The 18,857-nt window shown below is 43.5% G+C and overlaps 2 protein-coding genes and 1 long non-coding RNA gene across 3 annotated transcripts in view; 2 read left to right on the plus strand and 1 right to left on the minus strand.

The window, feature by feature from the left end:
* The window catches only part of pggt1b (protein geranylgeranyltransferase type I, beta subunit), a 16,413-nt gene extending 11,504 nt beyond the window's left edge, over positions 1 to 4,909 (plus strand). Inside the window, exons 8-9 of the mRNA XM_016259398.1 lie at positions 1,835 to 1,943; positions 4,145 to 4,909. Coding sequence (XP_016114884.1) covers positions 1,835 to 1,943; positions 4,145 to 4,293 — 258 coding nt within the window. The 3' untranslated portion in view covers positions 4,294 to 4,909. The remainder of the gene's footprint in view (positions 1 to 1,834; positions 1,944 to 4,144) is intronic.
* Positions 4,563 to 17,547, minus strand: LOC107572965 (uncharacterized). Its single transcript, XR_001607431.1, has 2 exons — positions 17,513 to 17,547; positions 4,563 to 5,142 (listed from the first exon to the last, which is right to left on the minus strand). It is a non-coding gene; the product is annotated as an uncharacterized lncRNA (long non-coding RNA).
* trim36 (tripartite motif containing 36) overlaps positions 6,238 to 18,857 on the plus strand; it is a 16,869-nt gene continuing 4,249 nt past the window's right edge. The window contains exons 1-9 of the mRNA XM_016259397.1: positions 6,238 to 6,434; positions 7,140 to 7,380; positions 10,882 to 11,225; positions 11,302 to 11,448; positions 12,781 to 12,876; positions 14,076 to 14,329; positions 15,421 to 15,542; positions 16,938 to 17,231; positions 18,507 to 18,804. Of these exons, the coding sequence (XP_016114883.1) occupies positions 6,375 to 6,434; positions 7,140 to 7,380; positions 10,882 to 11,225; positions 11,302 to 11,448; positions 12,781 to 12,876; positions 14,076 to 14,329; positions 15,421 to 15,542; positions 16,938 to 17,231; positions 18,507 to 18,804 (1,856 nt within the window). The 5' untranslated portion in view covers positions 6,238 to 6,374. The remainder of the gene's footprint in view (positions 6,435 to 7,139; positions 7,381 to 10,881; positions 11,226 to 11,301; positions 11,449 to 12,780; positions 12,877 to 14,075; positions 14,330 to 15,420; positions 15,543 to 16,937; positions 17,232 to 18,506; positions 18,805 to 18,857) is intronic.

Here is an 18,857-nt window from a genome sequence, read left to right on the forward strand (position 1 = left end):
TCACTCACTCACACACACTCACTCACTCTCACTCACTCACACACACACTCACTCACTCACTCATTCACTCACTCACACTCACTCACGCTCACACACACTCACTCACGCTCACACACACTCACTCACACTCACTCATTCACTCACTCACGCTCACTCTCACACACTCACACTCGCTCACTCACTCACACACACACACTCACACACAGACACACTCACACACACTCGCACGCAGACACTCACACACACACACACTCGCACACAGACACACACACTCACACGCAGACACTCACACACACACACACTCGCACACAGACACACACACTCACACGCAGACACTCACACACACACACACTCGCACACAGACACACACACTCACACGCAGACACTCACACACACACACACTCGCACACAGACACACACACTCACACGCAGACACTCACACACACACACACTCGCACACAGACACACACACTCACACGCAGACACTCACACACACACACACTCGCACACACACACACACACACACACTCACTCACTCACTCACTCACTCATTCACTCACTCACACTCACTCACGCTCACACACACTCACTCACACTCACTCATTCACTCACTCACGCTCACTCTCACACACTCACACTCGCTCACTCACTCACACACACACACAGACACACTCACACACACTCGCACGCAGACACACACACTCACACGCAGACACTCACACACACACACACACTCGCACACAGACACACACACACACACTCACACACACACACACTCACTCATTCACTCACTCACGCTCACACACACTCACTCACACTCACTCACGCTCACACACACTCACTCACACTCACTCATTCACTCACTCACGCTCACTCTCACACACTCACACTCGCTCACTCACTCACACACACACACAGACACACTCACACACACTCGCACGCAGACACTCACACACACACACGTACACACTACAATGTGAGTATCTGTTAAATCGCACGCAGACACTCACACACACACTCACTCACTCACACACACTCACAAACACACACACTCACTCACTCACTCACTCACTCACACACACTCACAAACACACACACACACTCACTCACGCACTCATACACACACTCACAAACACACACACGTGCACACACACACACACACACAAAACTCTTCACAGCAACCCGTCAAAAGAAAAGTTCGGTTTAACTTGAAAAAATTGTGTCAGAAATACATTACTATTTTACGGCAGAATGTCAGGAGGATATATATATATATATATATATATATATATATATAATAATAATTAAACTGGAATCCAGAAAAATTCAAACGGAAAGCACATGTTTGGTTAAAAAAAATTTTTTGTTGAACTTTTAATAAATTGCTGTAAACTGGTATAAGTTTCATGGTTTCAAATAATTAGACATGCTTTTTGATGAAAAAAACTGAACCATCAAAATGGAATTTGGAAAAAAACAACAACTGAAAAACAGATTTCATAAGGCCCTACAATAGATGAATTCTCCTTTGATTAGTTCTCGGAGTTGTTTAGCGAGTCGACCATCACTAGTACTAGTGCGGTTAGCGGTGTGATGGAATCTCTAGTACACACTAGTACACACTAGTACACACTACAATGTGAGTCCATTGACTTTCATTCATCACAAGCTCGTTCTGAAAGCTGAAGCATCTTGTGAAGATGTGACCAACAGAAGATCGATGCATCACGGCCAGACCTCTTAGTGGAATTAAAAGAAGAGTTTTTACATTTTGTGCACATTATATGTAGAATTATGTTCAGTTGAGTCGAACATGCGCTCTTGTGTCCCGCAGCTCTTAGACGTGTTCCAGTACACTAACTTTGAGAAGAACCGGAACTACATTCTGTCCACGCAGGACCGCTTGGTGGGCGGTTTCGCTAAGTGGCCCGACAGTCACCCAGGTACGGTTACGGTTTTGTTCACAGCGCTGAAGAGCTTTTGTTTGTGTCTGTCAGTCGAAACCGCAGCGTAACCCAATGCTGCAGGCCTCCGTGTGTAACTGATGAGACGATTGTGTGCTGAGACTCGGGTTTCTGGAGATCTGACGTGTTTCCAGTGTCACCTGATGACCAGAAATCACACTGAGCTTACAATGCTGCTTTTCAGGTCAAGAGAGCTTATTGTCATGCAGCTCTATGCAGAGACACACAAAGGAGTAGATGCTGTGCCTCGCAGGGCAGCGCTGTTAGATAAATAAACATGAAATATGAACATATAGAAATAGACAATACAAAAACAAGTCATCTAAATACTTTCGATTCAGTCATGTAACGACAGTACAGATACATTCAGAGCAAACCGTGTGAGGTGAGGCACTCGAGGAGCTTAATACTCATATATATATTAATAGACATGTATTTGATGGGGTTTATTAGGACAGGAGACCGTCTGGAGGGCACATGAGCGCTAATCATCTGTATGAATATTCATAATTCGTTGATCTTTTGACTGTAGCTCATCAGTTTCACACACTTTTTCAGCAGCTTTAGTTCCAGAAGTATTTTCCCATTCATTTCTCACATAGGGATTATTAAAAGAGTCTTTTTTTAAGAGAATCACATTACAAACTTTGATTTGAAGTAAAAAAAGTATTTTTAAAAATCAGACCAAAACTTGCAAGATACTTGCGAAATTACGTAATCAAATTAAAAATAATGGCTAAATATAAAGAAATGCTGATTGTGTGTGTATAGAAACAATATATGCACTGCTGTTCAAAAGGTTGGGATCAGTACGATTATTTATTTCTGCATTTAGGCTGCATTTATTTGATCAGAAATACAGAAAAAATTGTGAAATATTATTACTATTTAAAACAGCTGTTTTCTATGTGAGTATCTGTTAAACTGTAATGTATTTCTGTGATGTGCAGCTGTATTTTCAGCATCATTCCTCCAGTCTTCAGTGTCACATGATCTTCAGAAATCAGTATAATATGCTGCTCAACAAACATTTCTGATTATTATCAATGTTGAACACAGTTGTGCTGCACAATATTTTTGTGGAAACTGTGATAAATTTTATTTTTCAGGATTCACAGATGAACAGAAAGTTCAGAAGAACAGCATTTATTTGAAATATAAATATTTTGTCACATTATACACTAACGTTCAAAAGTTTGGGGTCAGTCATTTATTTTTATTTATTTTTTGTTAAAGAAATCAATACTTTTATTGATCAAGGATGCATTAAATTGATCAAAAGTGGCAGTAAAGACATTTATAATGTGACAAAATATTTATATTTTAAATAAATGCTGTTCTTTTAAACTTTCTATTCATCTGTGAATCCTGAAAAATAAAATGCATCACAGTTTCCACAAAAATATTAATGTTTTCAACATTGCTAATAATCAGAAATGTTTCTCGAGCAGCAGATCAGCATATTATACTGATTTCTGAAGATCATGAGACACTGAAGACTGGAGGAATGATGCTGAAAATAGAGTTTTTAATTGCTCAATGATGTAATTTGCGTGCAAGCTTTAAAGAGTTGTGGCAGGATTGGCTTGTTTGGATTCTCTGATTTCTGTGCTGAATCATGGGTAACGTAATCTTTCATCAGGAGTTCCTCTGTTTAATGATTACTTAAAAAAAAAAAAAAAAGGTTGATATTACAACACTGTAGCTTACAGTAGGTCTGTTTTGTAAGATTTCTAAGTTATTGTTAAACGTCAGTTCCCCTGTGGAGAAAATGAATGGGATTTTTACTTCCAGAAGCGACTGTTTGTGAGACTTCCAGTTATCTCACCTGTACAAAAATGATGCTGCTTATCATATTTGCAGCGCAAATAGTTTAACTGTTTACTGCACTTTATTCTAGTTGTAGTTCTTTATCTGTAGCGGCTAATGAAGCAGAAGTCTCACGTTCACAGAAAACAGCTTACTAATGCATTGAAAACCAGGCGTGTCCTGCAGGAGAGACGCTGATGACATCACGGGGTTCTGAACGGGTCAGCATGAATTATTCATGAGCTCTTAAAGACACAGAGCTGTGTTGGCACTCAGTCGGAGTGTTGTGGCGTGTGTCAGCAGCAGGTGTTGATGAGTGCCACTGATCTATTGTCTCCGTGTGTCTCCTGTCTCCGCCGTCTGCGCCTCAGACCCTCTCCACACGTACTTCGGCATCTGCGGCTTGTCTCTGATCGGAGAAGCGGAGCTGCGGAAGGTGCATCCGGCGCTGAACATCAGCATGCGGGCGTTCGAGAGTCTGCGGCAGCTGCAGGGGGCGTGGAGGCAGAAGAGCACGTGACCACAGACGGACTCCACAGCATTAGAGCCAGCGTGAGCGCTCACACACAAGCTGATGAATAAATGATCGCATCCAGCATAATCTATTAATAAAGGTAAAACTGTCGCTCTTTAGTTGGTTTCGTCCCCGGCTCGTCTGCCAGATTCATCCTTCCTCTTCACGCATTGTGTGATTAGTTTCTGCCTTACAGACAAGAAGTGCTCGCAGTGAAGCTCATGTTTGTACAGATGAGCTGTTTCTGGAGTCATATGCACTGTTTATCTGTTTTACGCTTTATATATATATATATATATATACTGTATATTTCCATTTCATGTTCTTTCTGTGAAATCATTGTCCTCTCGTGCCTCAGATGTCTTTAGGGTGTTACAGTATATTCTATATATACACATGGCATCTCCACTTGATTGTGTGTTTCAAGGATCAAGTAATGAAATTATTTTTTCTATACTGTAATATCTAGTGTAGGAGTGACAGTCACGCTGCTCATATTTTATTATCATGTAAAGTTCAAGTGCTGAACTGACGGGCTGCGAGTGTCAATAAATGAAGAGCTTTTATCATGTCCCAGAAATAAGCGTTTATGGCAGTGCTGGTGCGAAACAAGTATTTAATAACAGTTAAATAAAAGAACTGAGTTTTCAACATGTCTGAGATTTCTTCAAGAGATTTAGAGTCACCTCAGGACAAAAAACCGTCTGTCAAATATTACATTATATACATTATATTTTAATGACATTGAGGAATATCATGCATTAAGGGTTGTATGCATGTTAATGGAAATGTGTGTGTGAGCAAAGATCACCTTGTTAAATCATTAATCTAGAATTGTATGAACTATGAAAATAACTGTACAATTACACACACACACACTCTAACTCAGTCACTCACACACACACACACTCGCACTCTCTCTCACACATACACACTCTCACGCACACACACACTCTCTCACACACACACTCATACACACTCACTTACACTCTCATACACACGCTCTCACACTCTCGCACACACAAACACACACTCACGTGTCCAAAATGTAAGATTGAAGATATTGGCATACACAGAAGTCTTAAAGTTTAAGATTATTATTTCATTATACATAGCCACTGAATGGAAATGTCTGAATAAAACTCTTGTTCTTTTGACAAATATTTAGCCTGTCTGGATCTGCTAGAATAAAGGGAGATGCTCCAGAGATTCTTCTTCACTTCAGCTATTTTGACTTTGTCGTCACACATAAGAAACACACACACGTTTACAGGATGATGATGTAGAATTATGGTTCAAAGATGGTTTGGATTTAATGTCAAACCTTCTAAACATCGAATGGCTCTAAAGGCCAGCGCCGTGCTGCATGTCTCGTCAGAGAGAAGACAAAACACGGATATAAAAAGGCAATATTTGTGCCGTTTCTGTTTTACTCGACAGTTTTGAAGTGCTGCTTGTTCTGGGATATGCTCCTGATTCACCACAGAATAAAGTACATCTGTTCAGAAAGAATCTGAATGACCTACATATGTACTGAAATCATATATCTCATGTTTAATGAAGTAAATCTGCCATCTGCTGTCCTCCAGCATCATCTGAATCTCCTGAAGGATCATCCTGCATGACACACGGTCAAAATACAGCCTTTGCTGGGCTACATGGTCTTAGACTGTGTGCAGTATTTATTCATCATCAATATCTCAGCATGTGTACACAAACACAAAGCAGAGCTGATTCTGTCCTGCTTCTGCTCTCAAGCATTTCGACATGCTTCTGTCTTCACACACACACACACACGTGCTGAAATGACCTTTAGTTTCAGTTGATCTGTTGATCTGTGTGACCTGCTGAGAGTTTCATCAGAAGCAGAGCTACACAATAGAGCTGTCAGTCACCGCGAGGCCACGCCCCCCGAGCGGCCGGATGGGCGGAGTCTCGCGTCCTCGAGATCATCCTGGAGTTGAATGAAATTTCTGTTCGTGAGAGAAGCTGTTCCCGCGCGGATGATGCCGCCTCGAGGAAACAGATAACCATCTTCATCATCTTCATCATCTGCATCATCTCCACAGCGCTCGAGCATCCTCAGCATGTCGGACTCGGAGATGTCAGAGTTCGCGAGTATCGTGGAGCGCATCGAGAGAGGCGAGGTGAGGTCACAGCCAGCACGAATCATTACATATAATAATACTAATTATGATTGTGCTATTATGTTGGCGCTTTATAATCGCTCGTTCGTCCGCCTCTGATGTGCTGTTGTCAAGATCCCGTGCACTGCTCCACCTCAGCTTCCCATCATGTATAATAATGCTGTCAGTGAACATGAGAGGTTGTTTGTGAAGAATGTAGCGTCGGCTTGGATACAAATAATGATTTGTATCATGTATAATGTGGCGTTCTGTCGCGGGCCCCGCCCCTTATTTAAATACCCGATAGCTTCGCCGCAGGGTTGCTATAGTGACGGCCGATGGCTCCGCCCACATTCGGCTGGCTCGCGCGTTATCGGCGCGTCACGTTGTTCGATTCGTCCTCGATCTGCGAGAATCTCTCATTAGCGAAGTTGGATCCGAAACGCGGAGTTTGTCCTTCTTTCTGCTCGCGATGTCCAGGCGAAGCTCGCTGCTGGTGAGTCCTGACCCCGCTGCTGTTTGCTGGCGGAAAGTTGAACCGGTTGTTTTGAGTTTATTTAATATATACATCTTTTTAAATGCTTTTAAATTAAAACACAGGCCTCGTAGACGTTCGTCCTTGTGACCGAGTTGAGCAGCTGGTGAATCGTGCTTCTTGCGCTTGAAACAGAGAGGCGCGAGAGAACAATGGCAGTAGTTCCTCAAGCCTGGCTGTGTGCTCCGCAGGTGCCGCTGAAGAGCATCGAGAGGGAGCTGATCTGCCCCATCTGCGCCGAGCTCTTCACACAGCCGCTCATCCTGCCCTGCCAGCACAGCGTGTGCCACCGCTGCGTGCGAGAGCTGCTCATGCCCAGCCGCGACGACTCGTTCAGCACCGACGCCGGCTCCGAGAGCTCCAACCCGGGCAGCCCTCGCGCCAGGGGCCCGTCCCCCTGCACGGAGAAGCTGGAGCGCCTGGTGCGGTCAGGTAACCTCGAGTCTGGACACACCTCACGAACACAGTCCCCACTGCACGATGCTCGAGAAATACACTTTAGTGATGTTCACTTGCAATGAATGGGAGAGGTGTGAGTTTGCGTCTGAGTCTACATTGAACGGCAGAATTTCAGTATTGTCTTGTTGAACATCCTTAAATCAGTATATATTTACAGAATTTAAGTGATGAATTGAACGAGTGAGCTTATGCTTAAAACAAGAACAAATATCTGTCAGCGGGGAATAAACTTTGTTCTTGTTTTTAATCAAACTCACTTCATTTTGATCAGTTTCTCATAAAACAAGACTTCATGTCTTAAGTCGTTTTGCTTTGCTTTTCGAGTACATGTAAATTGATTTAAGAATCTTTAGACATTTGCACCGCAAAACAGGACAAAAGTAGAATTTGGGTGAGATCAACAGCAGATTAAAGTACATAAGCTTATGTTTTTCTTAGTCAGTTTTGGTCTGCTGTTTTAGTGTCTTTCCTTTTACACTGTTGGCTTTCGTTGCAGTGTTTCCCCAAGAAATGTGATGCTGTTGTCATGTTCGTACAGTCATTGGTTGTGAATCCGGTTTCACTCCACTTCTGTTCACATTTAACCACTGTTAGTCTTGTTTCACTTTTCTCTCTGTTGCCTGCAGCCTCGCTGAGGAGCTCGTTTGGAGGGAGAGGTAGATGTGGTTTACGTAATTTAATTAGCCGTAGTGAGTACTGTGTCTCTAGAACGCTCTTCTCGCACGCAACGCTTTCCGTAAGTGACGGAGGAACGGATCACGAGTAGATGCCGCTGCCGCTTAAAGGAGTAGTCGTTTCTGCTAGTTTACTCATCCTCAGACCACCCAAGCTGTAGTGGCTTTTATTTCTTCAGTAGAGCAGGAAAGAAGATCTTTATCTGAAACTGTGCTCATTGGTGATTCATAAAATGCAAGTCGACGGCTACCAGCACTTTGAGAGTCAGAAACGCATATAACGGACAACACAGAATGAATCCCTGTGGCTCCTGACGATATATTGAGCTCTTATGAAGCGAAACGATTAGTCTGTGCAATAAACATTATTTACAGCATTATTACCTGTAATCCAGAGCCTCAGGCAAACGGTCCGGTTCACGAACGAATCATTCTTTTGAACCGGTTCTTTTTAGTGAACTAGTTGAACCAGTTCATCGAATCGGACTGAATCGTCTGAATCAGTTCAGGCTCGAGCAGCACAGATCTACGAGTTACTCAATCAAGAGTCACTTTGAGACGCCTGACAGTCGACTGGAAACGAGCCGAAACACCGGCGAATCTGATCCTGTGATGAACGAACCGATTCCTCCGACAGTCACTGAACTGAGGAAACCGTTCGACTCGGACCGAACACCGATGAGCCGCTGATCTGCGCATGCGTCAACTGAACACTGAACAGTTTTTATGGTTTTTCACTGTTTATGTAAAAAGGTGAGCTGATGAAGACTAGTTTATATGCTTTAGACATGAAAACATCCGCACTTCACATCATTATTGGGTGATTTAATCATATAATTGCGTATACGTGACATCACTGCGTGATTACATAAACTTGTGAAGTGAACCAGTTCACTGAAACTCAGAAAGCACCAGTTCACTCAAAAGAATCGTATTTCACCGTTTGCCTGAGGCTCTGGATTACAGGTAATAATGTCCAGTTTCTCGCACAGACTGATCGTTTCGCTTCATAAGACCTCAATATATCGTCAGGAGCCGCGGGGATTAATTCTGTGTTGCCTGATGTGCTTTTTTGACTCCCAAAGAGATGGTAGCCGTTGACTTCACCAATGAGCACCGTTTCAGCTAAAAATCTTCTTTACTGTTCTACTGAGGAAATAAAAGTCACTACATCTTGGATAATCAGAGGATGAGTAAATTAGCAGGAAAACGTTCATTTTTGGGTGAACTGTCCCTTTGAAACTCTCGTGAGCGTCCGCTGAGCTGACAGACGCCCGGATCAGATCTAGCAGTGCGTCTGCGACTCCTGCACAGAACCGTGAGAACGCACGCGTGTTTCGTGTTGCTGTGGAGGAACACGGGAATCCCAGAGCCTCCGTGAGGGAAGAACATCTCATGCAGAGAGACTATTCAGACATGTTTCTTCTAGACAACAGCAACTAGCTAACTAGCAGTATGTTGTGTGAAGAACTTCTCGTCACACAATAATCTTCCGTCTCTTGTGCTGATGGGCCTGTTTCTGGTCTGAGCATTTATTTTCCCCTCTCATTGCGGCAGCATCAGCTCCCAGCATGCCTCGCGGCGCAGCACACTCACGGCTTAAGTACACGCTTTATTTCAGTCATGCTCACTCGCTCCCATGTGCTGATCTGAACCCGGCGCTCGCTCAGATCTCCGTCGCGTCCGCTTCCATCCATCTGTGCTGCACGTGTGTCCTGCTGCATCCGACGGTGTGATGTTGTCTCTCCTTTGGTTTGTTTGCATTTCACTTTGCTGTTCTTTGTCATCAGTGCTTGCTGGAGAAGTGATTTCTTTCACCCTGAAATGATTTTCCCGTAAAAGCCCATGACACTGATCTGGAGGTTCATCTCACTTTAAAGCTGCTGTGTGATCATCTGTCCGTCGCTGGCAGTAGAGATGCTTAGAAACGGAACAAAGGCTGAAATTCTTGGCACTGAATGTAACTGTGATTAATGATGGATGTGTTGACCGTAAAGAGGTCACGCTTCCAGTAGAAACTCTAGGGTAGGGTTGGGTTACACTTGTTTAGCTCAGCGTCTCATGCTACGGTGTACACAATCAAAGACGTTCCTGCCACTGTTCCTTTAGAAGAGGAAAAATAAACATTGTGTATTCTTAATGTAAGCGGTATTCTAAAGTATATGTTGTTGGAGTGTATATCGCATGGTGGTATCACAACCTGAGGGAAGAACAACTGCAATCAAAATAATCCGGTTCAGTTTTCAGCCCAGTGTGTCCAGAATTCCCGGTTTTGGTTCTAGAAAAAATTATCTTAATTTCGGTGCATCACTAACTGATTCTTGAGGAGTGAAACACGGACGCTTCACAACACTGAACACTTCGCAGCCAGACGTGTCATCTTCTGACTCCACCAATGACGTGACCATCTGTTAGACTGAGCAATGGCAGACGGAGTGTTTAGGGAAATCAGGAAATGTCAGGAAATCATCTGTGAATGATCAGTTCTGTTTGGGGGAGCAGAAACGACACACCGCAGCTTTAAAAAGAGTGACCTCGATCTCATTCAGTGCTGTGGAATAGATTACAGACAGGCCTGCCATTCAGTTTTTTGCTTAAAATTAGTTTTTAATTGCCATTTTTTTTATCTTTTGTTTCTCGTTTCCAGATCACTGTCTGCTGTTGTGCTGTGTTCAGTTTGAGTCACTCCACATGTGTCTGACCTTCTTTGATCATTAGTGCTTCATTGTGTGTGTGTGTGTGTGCGCACGTCTGTCCCCCCCCCCTTTATTTTGACCGCTGTCACGTGTTGCTGCATCAGGGTCCATATCTTCTCCTGGATGGAGGCGCTCCTCCGTCACTCCCCGAGTCACCACCTTCCCGTGTCCCGGCTGTCAGCATGACATTGATCTCGGGGAGCGAGGGATCAGCATGCTCTTCAGGAACTTCACTCTGGAGAGCATCGTGGAGCGCTACCGTCAGGCGGCCCGCGCGGCCGTGGCCATCATGTGCAACACCTGCAAGCCGCCCGTTCAGGAGGCCACCAAGAGCTGCATGGACTGCAAGGCCAGCTTCTGCAACGAGTGCTTCAAGATGAACCACCCCTGGGGAACGCCCAGAGCCCAGCACGAGTACGTGGGACCCACCACCAACTTCAGACCGAAGGTCCGTATCAACCCCGCCACCGCTGCGCTATATCAGCTGCTGTCCTTGAGCTAACCCATCAAACCCTGGGTTCCAGGTGCTCATGTGTCCCGAGCACGAGATGGAGAAGGTCAACATGTACTGTGAGGTGTGCCGGCGTCCCGTGTGTCATCTGTGCAAGCTCGGCGGATCTCACGCTAATCACAGAGTCACTTCCATGAGCAGCGCCTACAAGATCCTGAAGGTGCGTCCAGTGTAATAACATTCATCTGTCCATGTTCAGAACAGCTCCTAAAGAGCTCACAACTGCGCTTTTATTTTATAATGCTCCTGAGGTGAACTATGGAAGCTCGTTTCTGCCACAGAATAAAAAATTTTAAAGATAATTGCAACTTTTTATATCTCACTATTCTGACTTTTGTTTTCTCAGAATAGCAAGTTTACATCTAAAAAAAAAAAGTTCTTACAATTGCGAGTTCATATCACGCAATTCTGACTTTTATCAGGGTTTATATTGAGTTTGTGTATCACAATTCTGACTTTCTAACTCGCAATTGTGAGTTCTTTTCTCAGAGTTTATATTTGAGTTTATATCTTACAATCATGAGGAAAAAGTCACAATTACTATTTTCACAATTTTCTATTCAGTTGCAGAAACAGGCTTCCATAGTGCACTTACAATGTTAGTAGGGGTCATAATTTAGAAATAAATGGCCATTTTCTACCCTGCTGTTATCCCTGTAATATGAACCGTTTAAATGGGCGTGTGTGTCTCTTTAAGACTTCAGTGTAAACCTCCACTGCTGTGATTGGTCAGCGTCTCTGCATATGAAATGAGTATTACACAGGGCTGCACAAATAATCTAATTTCTAATCGCGATTACAATTACGGTTTAATCATTCCACTTATGCTATTCTGAGTGTTTAACATGTTTATTCTTTCTAGAGGTTATCTTAAGCGTTTTTCCATTGATTTAGTTTTAGTATAACATTATAACACCATGCATATTTTTACTTTTTTTATTTAAAGAAGAAACTAAACCAATGTGTAGTTGATATTTGAGGCTTAATACTATAGAAAAGCAGTAAACGTTTTCCAGTTTGAGTGTTTTCAGCTCGTTTATATTCATATAAAGCTATAGAATGCAGTTGCTTCAAACAATGGTATAAACATCATTGAATATAAATTGTGATAATCGTAATAAATAATCAGAATTACAGTTTCAAGGGAATAATCAACAATTATGATTTTTTTTTTACCTCTTATACAGTAGGTCTTAAAGTATTCATGGCTGAAAACAAGCGCTATTGTGTTTCTGGTGGATAGATTTGTCCGAGGAGGGACCGAGCTCAGTCTCTGTCAGCATCTGCTGAGTCAGAAATATTAGACGACTGCAAACAAGAGCCGTCACTCATCCATTTTTAATGCAATATTTCTATCTTAAGATGTTCTGTCCAGGTCCCGGTGTTGTAGATGCTCTCAAAAGCTGTATTAGGCGTCTCTCGCTGTCCGGAAATCATGCGGGAGGTCGATTTTTCCGCTGTGTTCTAATGGGCTTAACTCCTCTGTCAACAGGAGAAGCTATCGAAGAGTATCCATTACCTAATTAGCAAAGAGGACCAAGTGAGGACTCAGATTTCTGAGCTGGAGGTGATGATGCGTCACACAGAGGTAACGGCGAGCTCATTTCCTGCTTGATCCTGATTGGCCAGAACAGTCGGAACAGATGTGACTGAAGCTCCCTCATTGGAGCGTTCATTCAGAGAAGCGTTTTATGCTGCTGTTGATGTCATGTTTATGTCCACGAGCTCTTAGCGTGGGTTGAATGCGTTTTTAATGTTGGCGTGTTGATTGTTACTTGGTTACTTTTTATGGAAAGTAATGCATTACGTTACTTTAGCATTACTTTTTCTCATATGATCTGGGCTTGTTTAATCATTTTTAATAACAAAAACCCCAAATTTAATCTTTTTGGCAACTGTAAAGGCCCTTTCACACCAAAAGTGATGATAATGATCCTCCGGCTGAAGGAAGCGCTCTGATTTCTCTCAACATGCGGACAGCAGAGTAACTTATTTGAAAAAGTAACTCAGAAATTTTCTTGTAAATTTAAAAGTAATGTGTTACTTTACTAGTTACTTAATAAGTAATCTGACTCGTGTTACTTGTAATGCGTTCCCCCCCAACACTGCTTACCAGCATTCATTCTGAGGTAGTGTTAATTTCATTAATGAAATCTATGACCAAAAATGTTCATCAATGAAGGTTTTTCTCTTGACGAAAACGAGACAATAATAAGGTCATTAAACGATAACTGAGACTATATCAACATGCAATAAAAAGACGAGACTAAAATGTAGTTAAAAGCGCGAAAACTTTACCAAAACCTTTTTATTTTTGTTTAAAAAAGTGTAGCGGAGACATTTCAGACTGCTGTGCAAGACTCTGTTACGCGAGCGTTCACGTTTGCGGTTGCCAGATATCAAGAGCTCAAATCCCCCAAACTGAGCTTTTCTGTTAAACGGATACATATTCTTCCTGGCTTTTTGATTTATGCAATCTGGCCTTTTGGAATTATTGGAATTACTATTACTAATATCCCTGTTATAATATTTGAGAGTAGGATTGTGTTACGCCAGTTTTCATAACGTAGACAGGCCGAGTGTAATATATCTGAAATCTTTTTTTTATTTTTTATGTTTTGTTCCCTTGACTTCCCTGTTTATTTTCAGTAGGGAAATTAGTTTGTCTGTACTGCTAACTCTCAAAATACTCATAAAGAACCAGCATGAAAGATATCATGCGGAGGTGGTCAGTGTATTTGCATGACGGCAGCAGGATCATTGTCTCGGATCTTCCTCTGAACGCAGGAGAACGGGCAGCTCGCCGAGAGACGCGCCAACGAACACTTCGAGCATCTCTTCGAGACGCTTCAGGAGCGGAGGACGGAGATGCTGCGCTCCATCGAGCAGAGCCGGAGTCTGCGGGTGGAGCGTCTGCGGGCGCAGGTGGAGGAGTACCAGGGCATGCTGGAGAACAGCGGCCTTGTGGGATACGCTCAGGAGGTGCTGAAGGAGACGGATCAGTCCTGCTTCGTCCAGACGGCCAAACTGCTGCACGTCAGGTTCGGCCTCGACTCGTTTAGCCTCGAGACACGTGACCGTAATCTTTGTCCTCTGGCTTGTTTCTAGATTTAAACTAGGCTCGGTTCATTCACTGTAATCCTGATCTCTGTTAGTCCACAAAGCTGCTTTGCCGTTCACTTTCCCACAAACCCTGAGTCACTGCTTTGGATTCGCCACATGGGTTTACAGCTGGTAACAGTGACGCTTTTAGACCATACAGATCGTTTCAAAGCAGCTTCAGAGTAATGCAGCTTCGTGTCGTTAATTTAGATGATTTAAAACACTTAGACGACTCTTCCCAGAGAACTAGATGTCGTTCATCAAGACAAACTTAACGTTGGCTTGAGAAAGCCTTGCCTGAAAGATTTTAAAGATTGAAATGATAGAAAGATTAGAAATATTACGTAGGATGGAAGCTTAAATTAGTCTATATGTGTCCCTGCAGCACAAAAGCAGTGTTGAGTCGCTGGGGGATATTTGTAGCAATAGCCAACAATACATTGTATGGGTCACAATTATACATTTCTCTTTTATGCCAAAAATCATTAGGATATTAAGTAAAGATCATGTTCCATGAAGATATTTTGTACATTTCCTACCGTAAATATATCAAAACTTAATGTTTGATTAGTAATATGCATTGCTAAGAACTTCATTTGAACAGCTTTAAAGATGATTTTCTCAATATTTAGATTTTTTTGCACCCTCAGATTCCAGATTTTCAAATATTGTGCTATCCTAACAAACCATACATCAATGGAAAGATTATATAGGGCTTCAGTGAGTTTAGATTTGAATGCTTATCAGTTGGAGTTTGAAGAGTTTTGGCTCATCTGATGTAAGTCTGGGATTTTTTCCCGGGTTTTCATCGTCATTTTTAGGAAAACCCCAAGTCCTTTCTCAAGCCAACGTAATGAACGGAGCTGTTCCTCTGGGATCTGTAATGCACTTCTGATACTGTAGTACAATTCTGATTTTCTGTCTGATTGTATCTTGTATGCAAGTAATTCATAAACTCATTACTGCGGAGCTGTTGGGAAATATCCACTTTATTTCACGTCAGTTGAATGACTGTCGTTTCTGTTAACAGGATTCAGAAAGCCACCGAGTCTCTGAAGACCTTCCAGCCTGCGGCAACGCCGTCATTTGAGGAGTTTGTGCTGGACACGTCGAAGGAGGAGCTCTTACTAAAGGAGCTGAGCTTCAGTGGCGGTGAGACTCTCCTGAGCTGTTAGCAGAGTAATCCACTTACAGGCTTTCTGAAGTCAGCGTAACATCTCTCGCTGACCTGTCCTGAGGTTAAAGGTTTCTTGTGTTCCTCTACATGTGTTCGTCAGTGCTGCTGAGCAAAGGCTCTCAGGGAGCGGGTGGAGAATCGGTGTGGCTTTATCGTGCTGTGCACCGTTAGGCTCCTCGTTCCTCCAGCTGGAGGATTTTAACCTTGTGAGACACGTTTAGATGCTGACCACAGAAACGCAGGAGGTTATTGATCAGCGCTAATGCTGCTGCTGGCGGGAATCTTTATCATTGCAGCTGGAATGCGATTGGCTGAATCGTTGACGAGGCAAAACTCAGCGATGCTTTTCCATCATCAGCTTTAATTCTGCCGCAGTACAACAGATTCTCTCAGCTTCCACTGCAGGTTTTCCTGCTGCTGCCGTCTCACGGTCTCCTCCGTCCAGATTAATGCGTCTCCTGTATGGATCAATAGCTTGTTATTCACAGAAGTGTTTCGGGCGTCATGCCTGGGCTCTTGGCAGACCGGCTGGCCGTGACGGGCCCCGTCTCCACGGCGACCAGCGGGCCTCGTCCTCGGGGTCACGTGTGTCTCGCTGTGTTGGAACGGTTTAAGGAACAATAGCAGGACTCTGAGAGACAGCAGATTTATGCTGCATTTCACAGCCGATGCATAAAGATATGGCACTTGTTAAAGTCACCTTTATTTCAACGGCGCTTTCAGAATGAGTCAAAGCAGATCAAAATAGCAGAATCAGTGATGGAAACTCAACAGCAGCTCTAAAAGACAATAGAGTCATTATTCAGATCAATAGCAGTGTGAAGTCATTCGATCAGCTATAGGAAGGTCAGCTGGAGTCAGTTCAATGTTGACTGAATTATGTGAGCCGTTAGATTTATCTTGGTCCTGTGTCCCTTCAGTTACTGTGTAATCATCAGAAGCCCCGTTGCTTGTTCGTTTCTAAAAAATGTCTTTGTAATTTGTGTGCAGTTAGAGCAGGGTTTACGGCAGGTCCTTAATAAGTCTTACATTTAGTTTGTCATATTTATGGCCTTTAGTATGACAAAAGTCTTAATTATCATTTTAAGAGGTCTTACATTTGGGAATGGAAAAACAGAGTTGCCGCTCTATGCACGAAGGCTATGACTGATTAAATAAACATGAGTGCTGCACATTTAAAAGTCAAAACATTTCATTTAAATATGTAAATATTGAATAAAACAAGTATTGAGTAAACTTGCAGTTATCCTGGTTTGCCGTTAAATGTGACGCAGCCAAGAGCGTGACTGTGATTGTGTTTTGCATGAGGCCAGATGCTCGTGAAGAAGACACTCTGTGCTGACTGAAATGTTCATCCTTTCTGTCATCAGTTCCTGCGCCTCCAGTGATCGATCTCTCTCGCTGCCGCGTTTATAACGAGGGTCTGATCCACTGGCGGCTGTCTGAAGACTCTCTGCCCACCGATCATCACATTGTGGAGTTCAGGAAGCTGGGGGCTGAGGAGGAATCCCGCTGGAGCGCGACGGAGCGTGTTTACGGCTGCAGCACGGTGGTGTCTGATCTGGCCGGCGACGCTCGCTACGCTTTCAGAGTGAAGAGCTGCCGTAACGGTGTGTTCAGCCCCTGCAGCCCTGAGGTGTCCTTCCACACGCCTCCAGCGCCGGGTAAACACTCACTCACTCACTCACTCACTCACTCACTCACTCACTCACTCACTCACTCACTCACTCACTCACTCACTCACTCACTCACTCACTCACTCACTCACTCACTCACTCACTCACTCACTCACTCACTCACTCACTCACTCACTCACTCACTCACTCACTCACTCACTCACTCACTCACTCACTCACTCACTCACTCACTCACTCACTCACTCACTCTCTCACTCTCTCACTCTCTCTCTCCACACACACACACACTCTCTCACACACACACACACACACACACACACACACTCTCTCACACACACACACACACACACACACACACACTCTCTCACACACTCACACACACACACACACTCACTCACCAAACACGAAAAAAATACCGTGATGAACACGCACTGTAATCAAAGCTAAAGGCACTACAATGACTTTTGATGAGTTTTTAGACCTACCTCGTTTTTTGTTTTTGTTGTTTTGGCCAGACAGTGTGCAGCACAGTGATCAGCCAGAAATGTTAAAAATGGCACTTCATGGCCAAAAGGTTGTGACCCCTGGTATGAATGAATTTTGAATGATACACCCAAACATATTGATAGCTTTGACTTTTATGGCTTCAAAATTGTCAAAGGAGCCGTTGTAGAAGCAGCCGCTGTAACTGGAGATGGACTCTTTTTGTCCAGCAGGTGGCCAGAGAAGATCCTTGATTCAGAAACTTCATTTCACCACCACTAGTGTGGTTTTTATTTTTCCCCAAAGCAGTTGTGCAAACCCCGTCCTGCAGACGTTTTCATTGGTCAACTCAATCTCACAGCCCCGTCAAGAAAAGTTCAGACTTAAAAAAAAATAATAATAATAATGGAGCCGATGGCTGCAAACAGTAATCCTGTCTATCCGAGCGTGCTGTTCTCCTGAGGTTCAGGTTAGGGTTCGTGTTTGTTTCAGCGTTGTGTAGTATAGTATAGCACTTCCATATCATTGCTCTTCTGTTGATTTTGATTGCTTCCATTGTCCTCATTTGTAAGTCGCTTTGGATAAAAGCGTCTGCTAAATGTAAATGTAAATGTGTAGACAGTCAGCACATTACCAATGAAATCTTTAGAATCTGTGGGGTTTGCGCTTAATTGATTTGGGGGAGAAAATCCCGTCCATCACTACACGATATGTGTTATTAATGATTCTTTCACCCTGCTAATGTTGATATAAATCTGTGTATGAGAGGCTGAGTGAGTCAGATGGCCGTGGATTGAGATCTGTGTCTCTGCTCCTCAGTGTTTGGCTTCTTGTTTAACGAGAAGTGTGGGTTCAGTGCGGAGCGGCTGCAGCTGAGCAAACGCAGGGACTCTGTGGAGAGCGTGGCGGGGACGAGCTTCCTTTTGGCCGCGGAGCGCGTGCAGACGGGGAGCTACATCTGTCTCGACTACATCATCGGCGACACGGGCATCTCTCACGGACGCCATTACTGGGCTTTCCGTGTGGAGCCCGACTCATATATGGTGAAAGTGGGAGTGGCTTCTGACTCCAAACTAACAGAGTGGTTTCACAACCCAAGAGACACCAGCAGCCCCCGGTGAGAACTCACACTCACACACACACTCTCTCTCTCACACACACACTCTCTCT

The sequence above is a fragment of the Sinocyclocheilus grahami genome, unplaced genomic scaffold, assembly GCF_001515645.1.
Source record: "Sinocyclocheilus grahami isolate Dianchi unplaced genomic scaffold, SAMN03320097.WGS_v1.1 scaffold1840.1, whole genome shotgun sequence".
NCBI classification, from domain to species: Eukaryota; Metazoa; Chordata; class Actinopteri; order Cypriniformes; family Cyprinidae; genus Sinocyclocheilus; species Sinocyclocheilus grahami.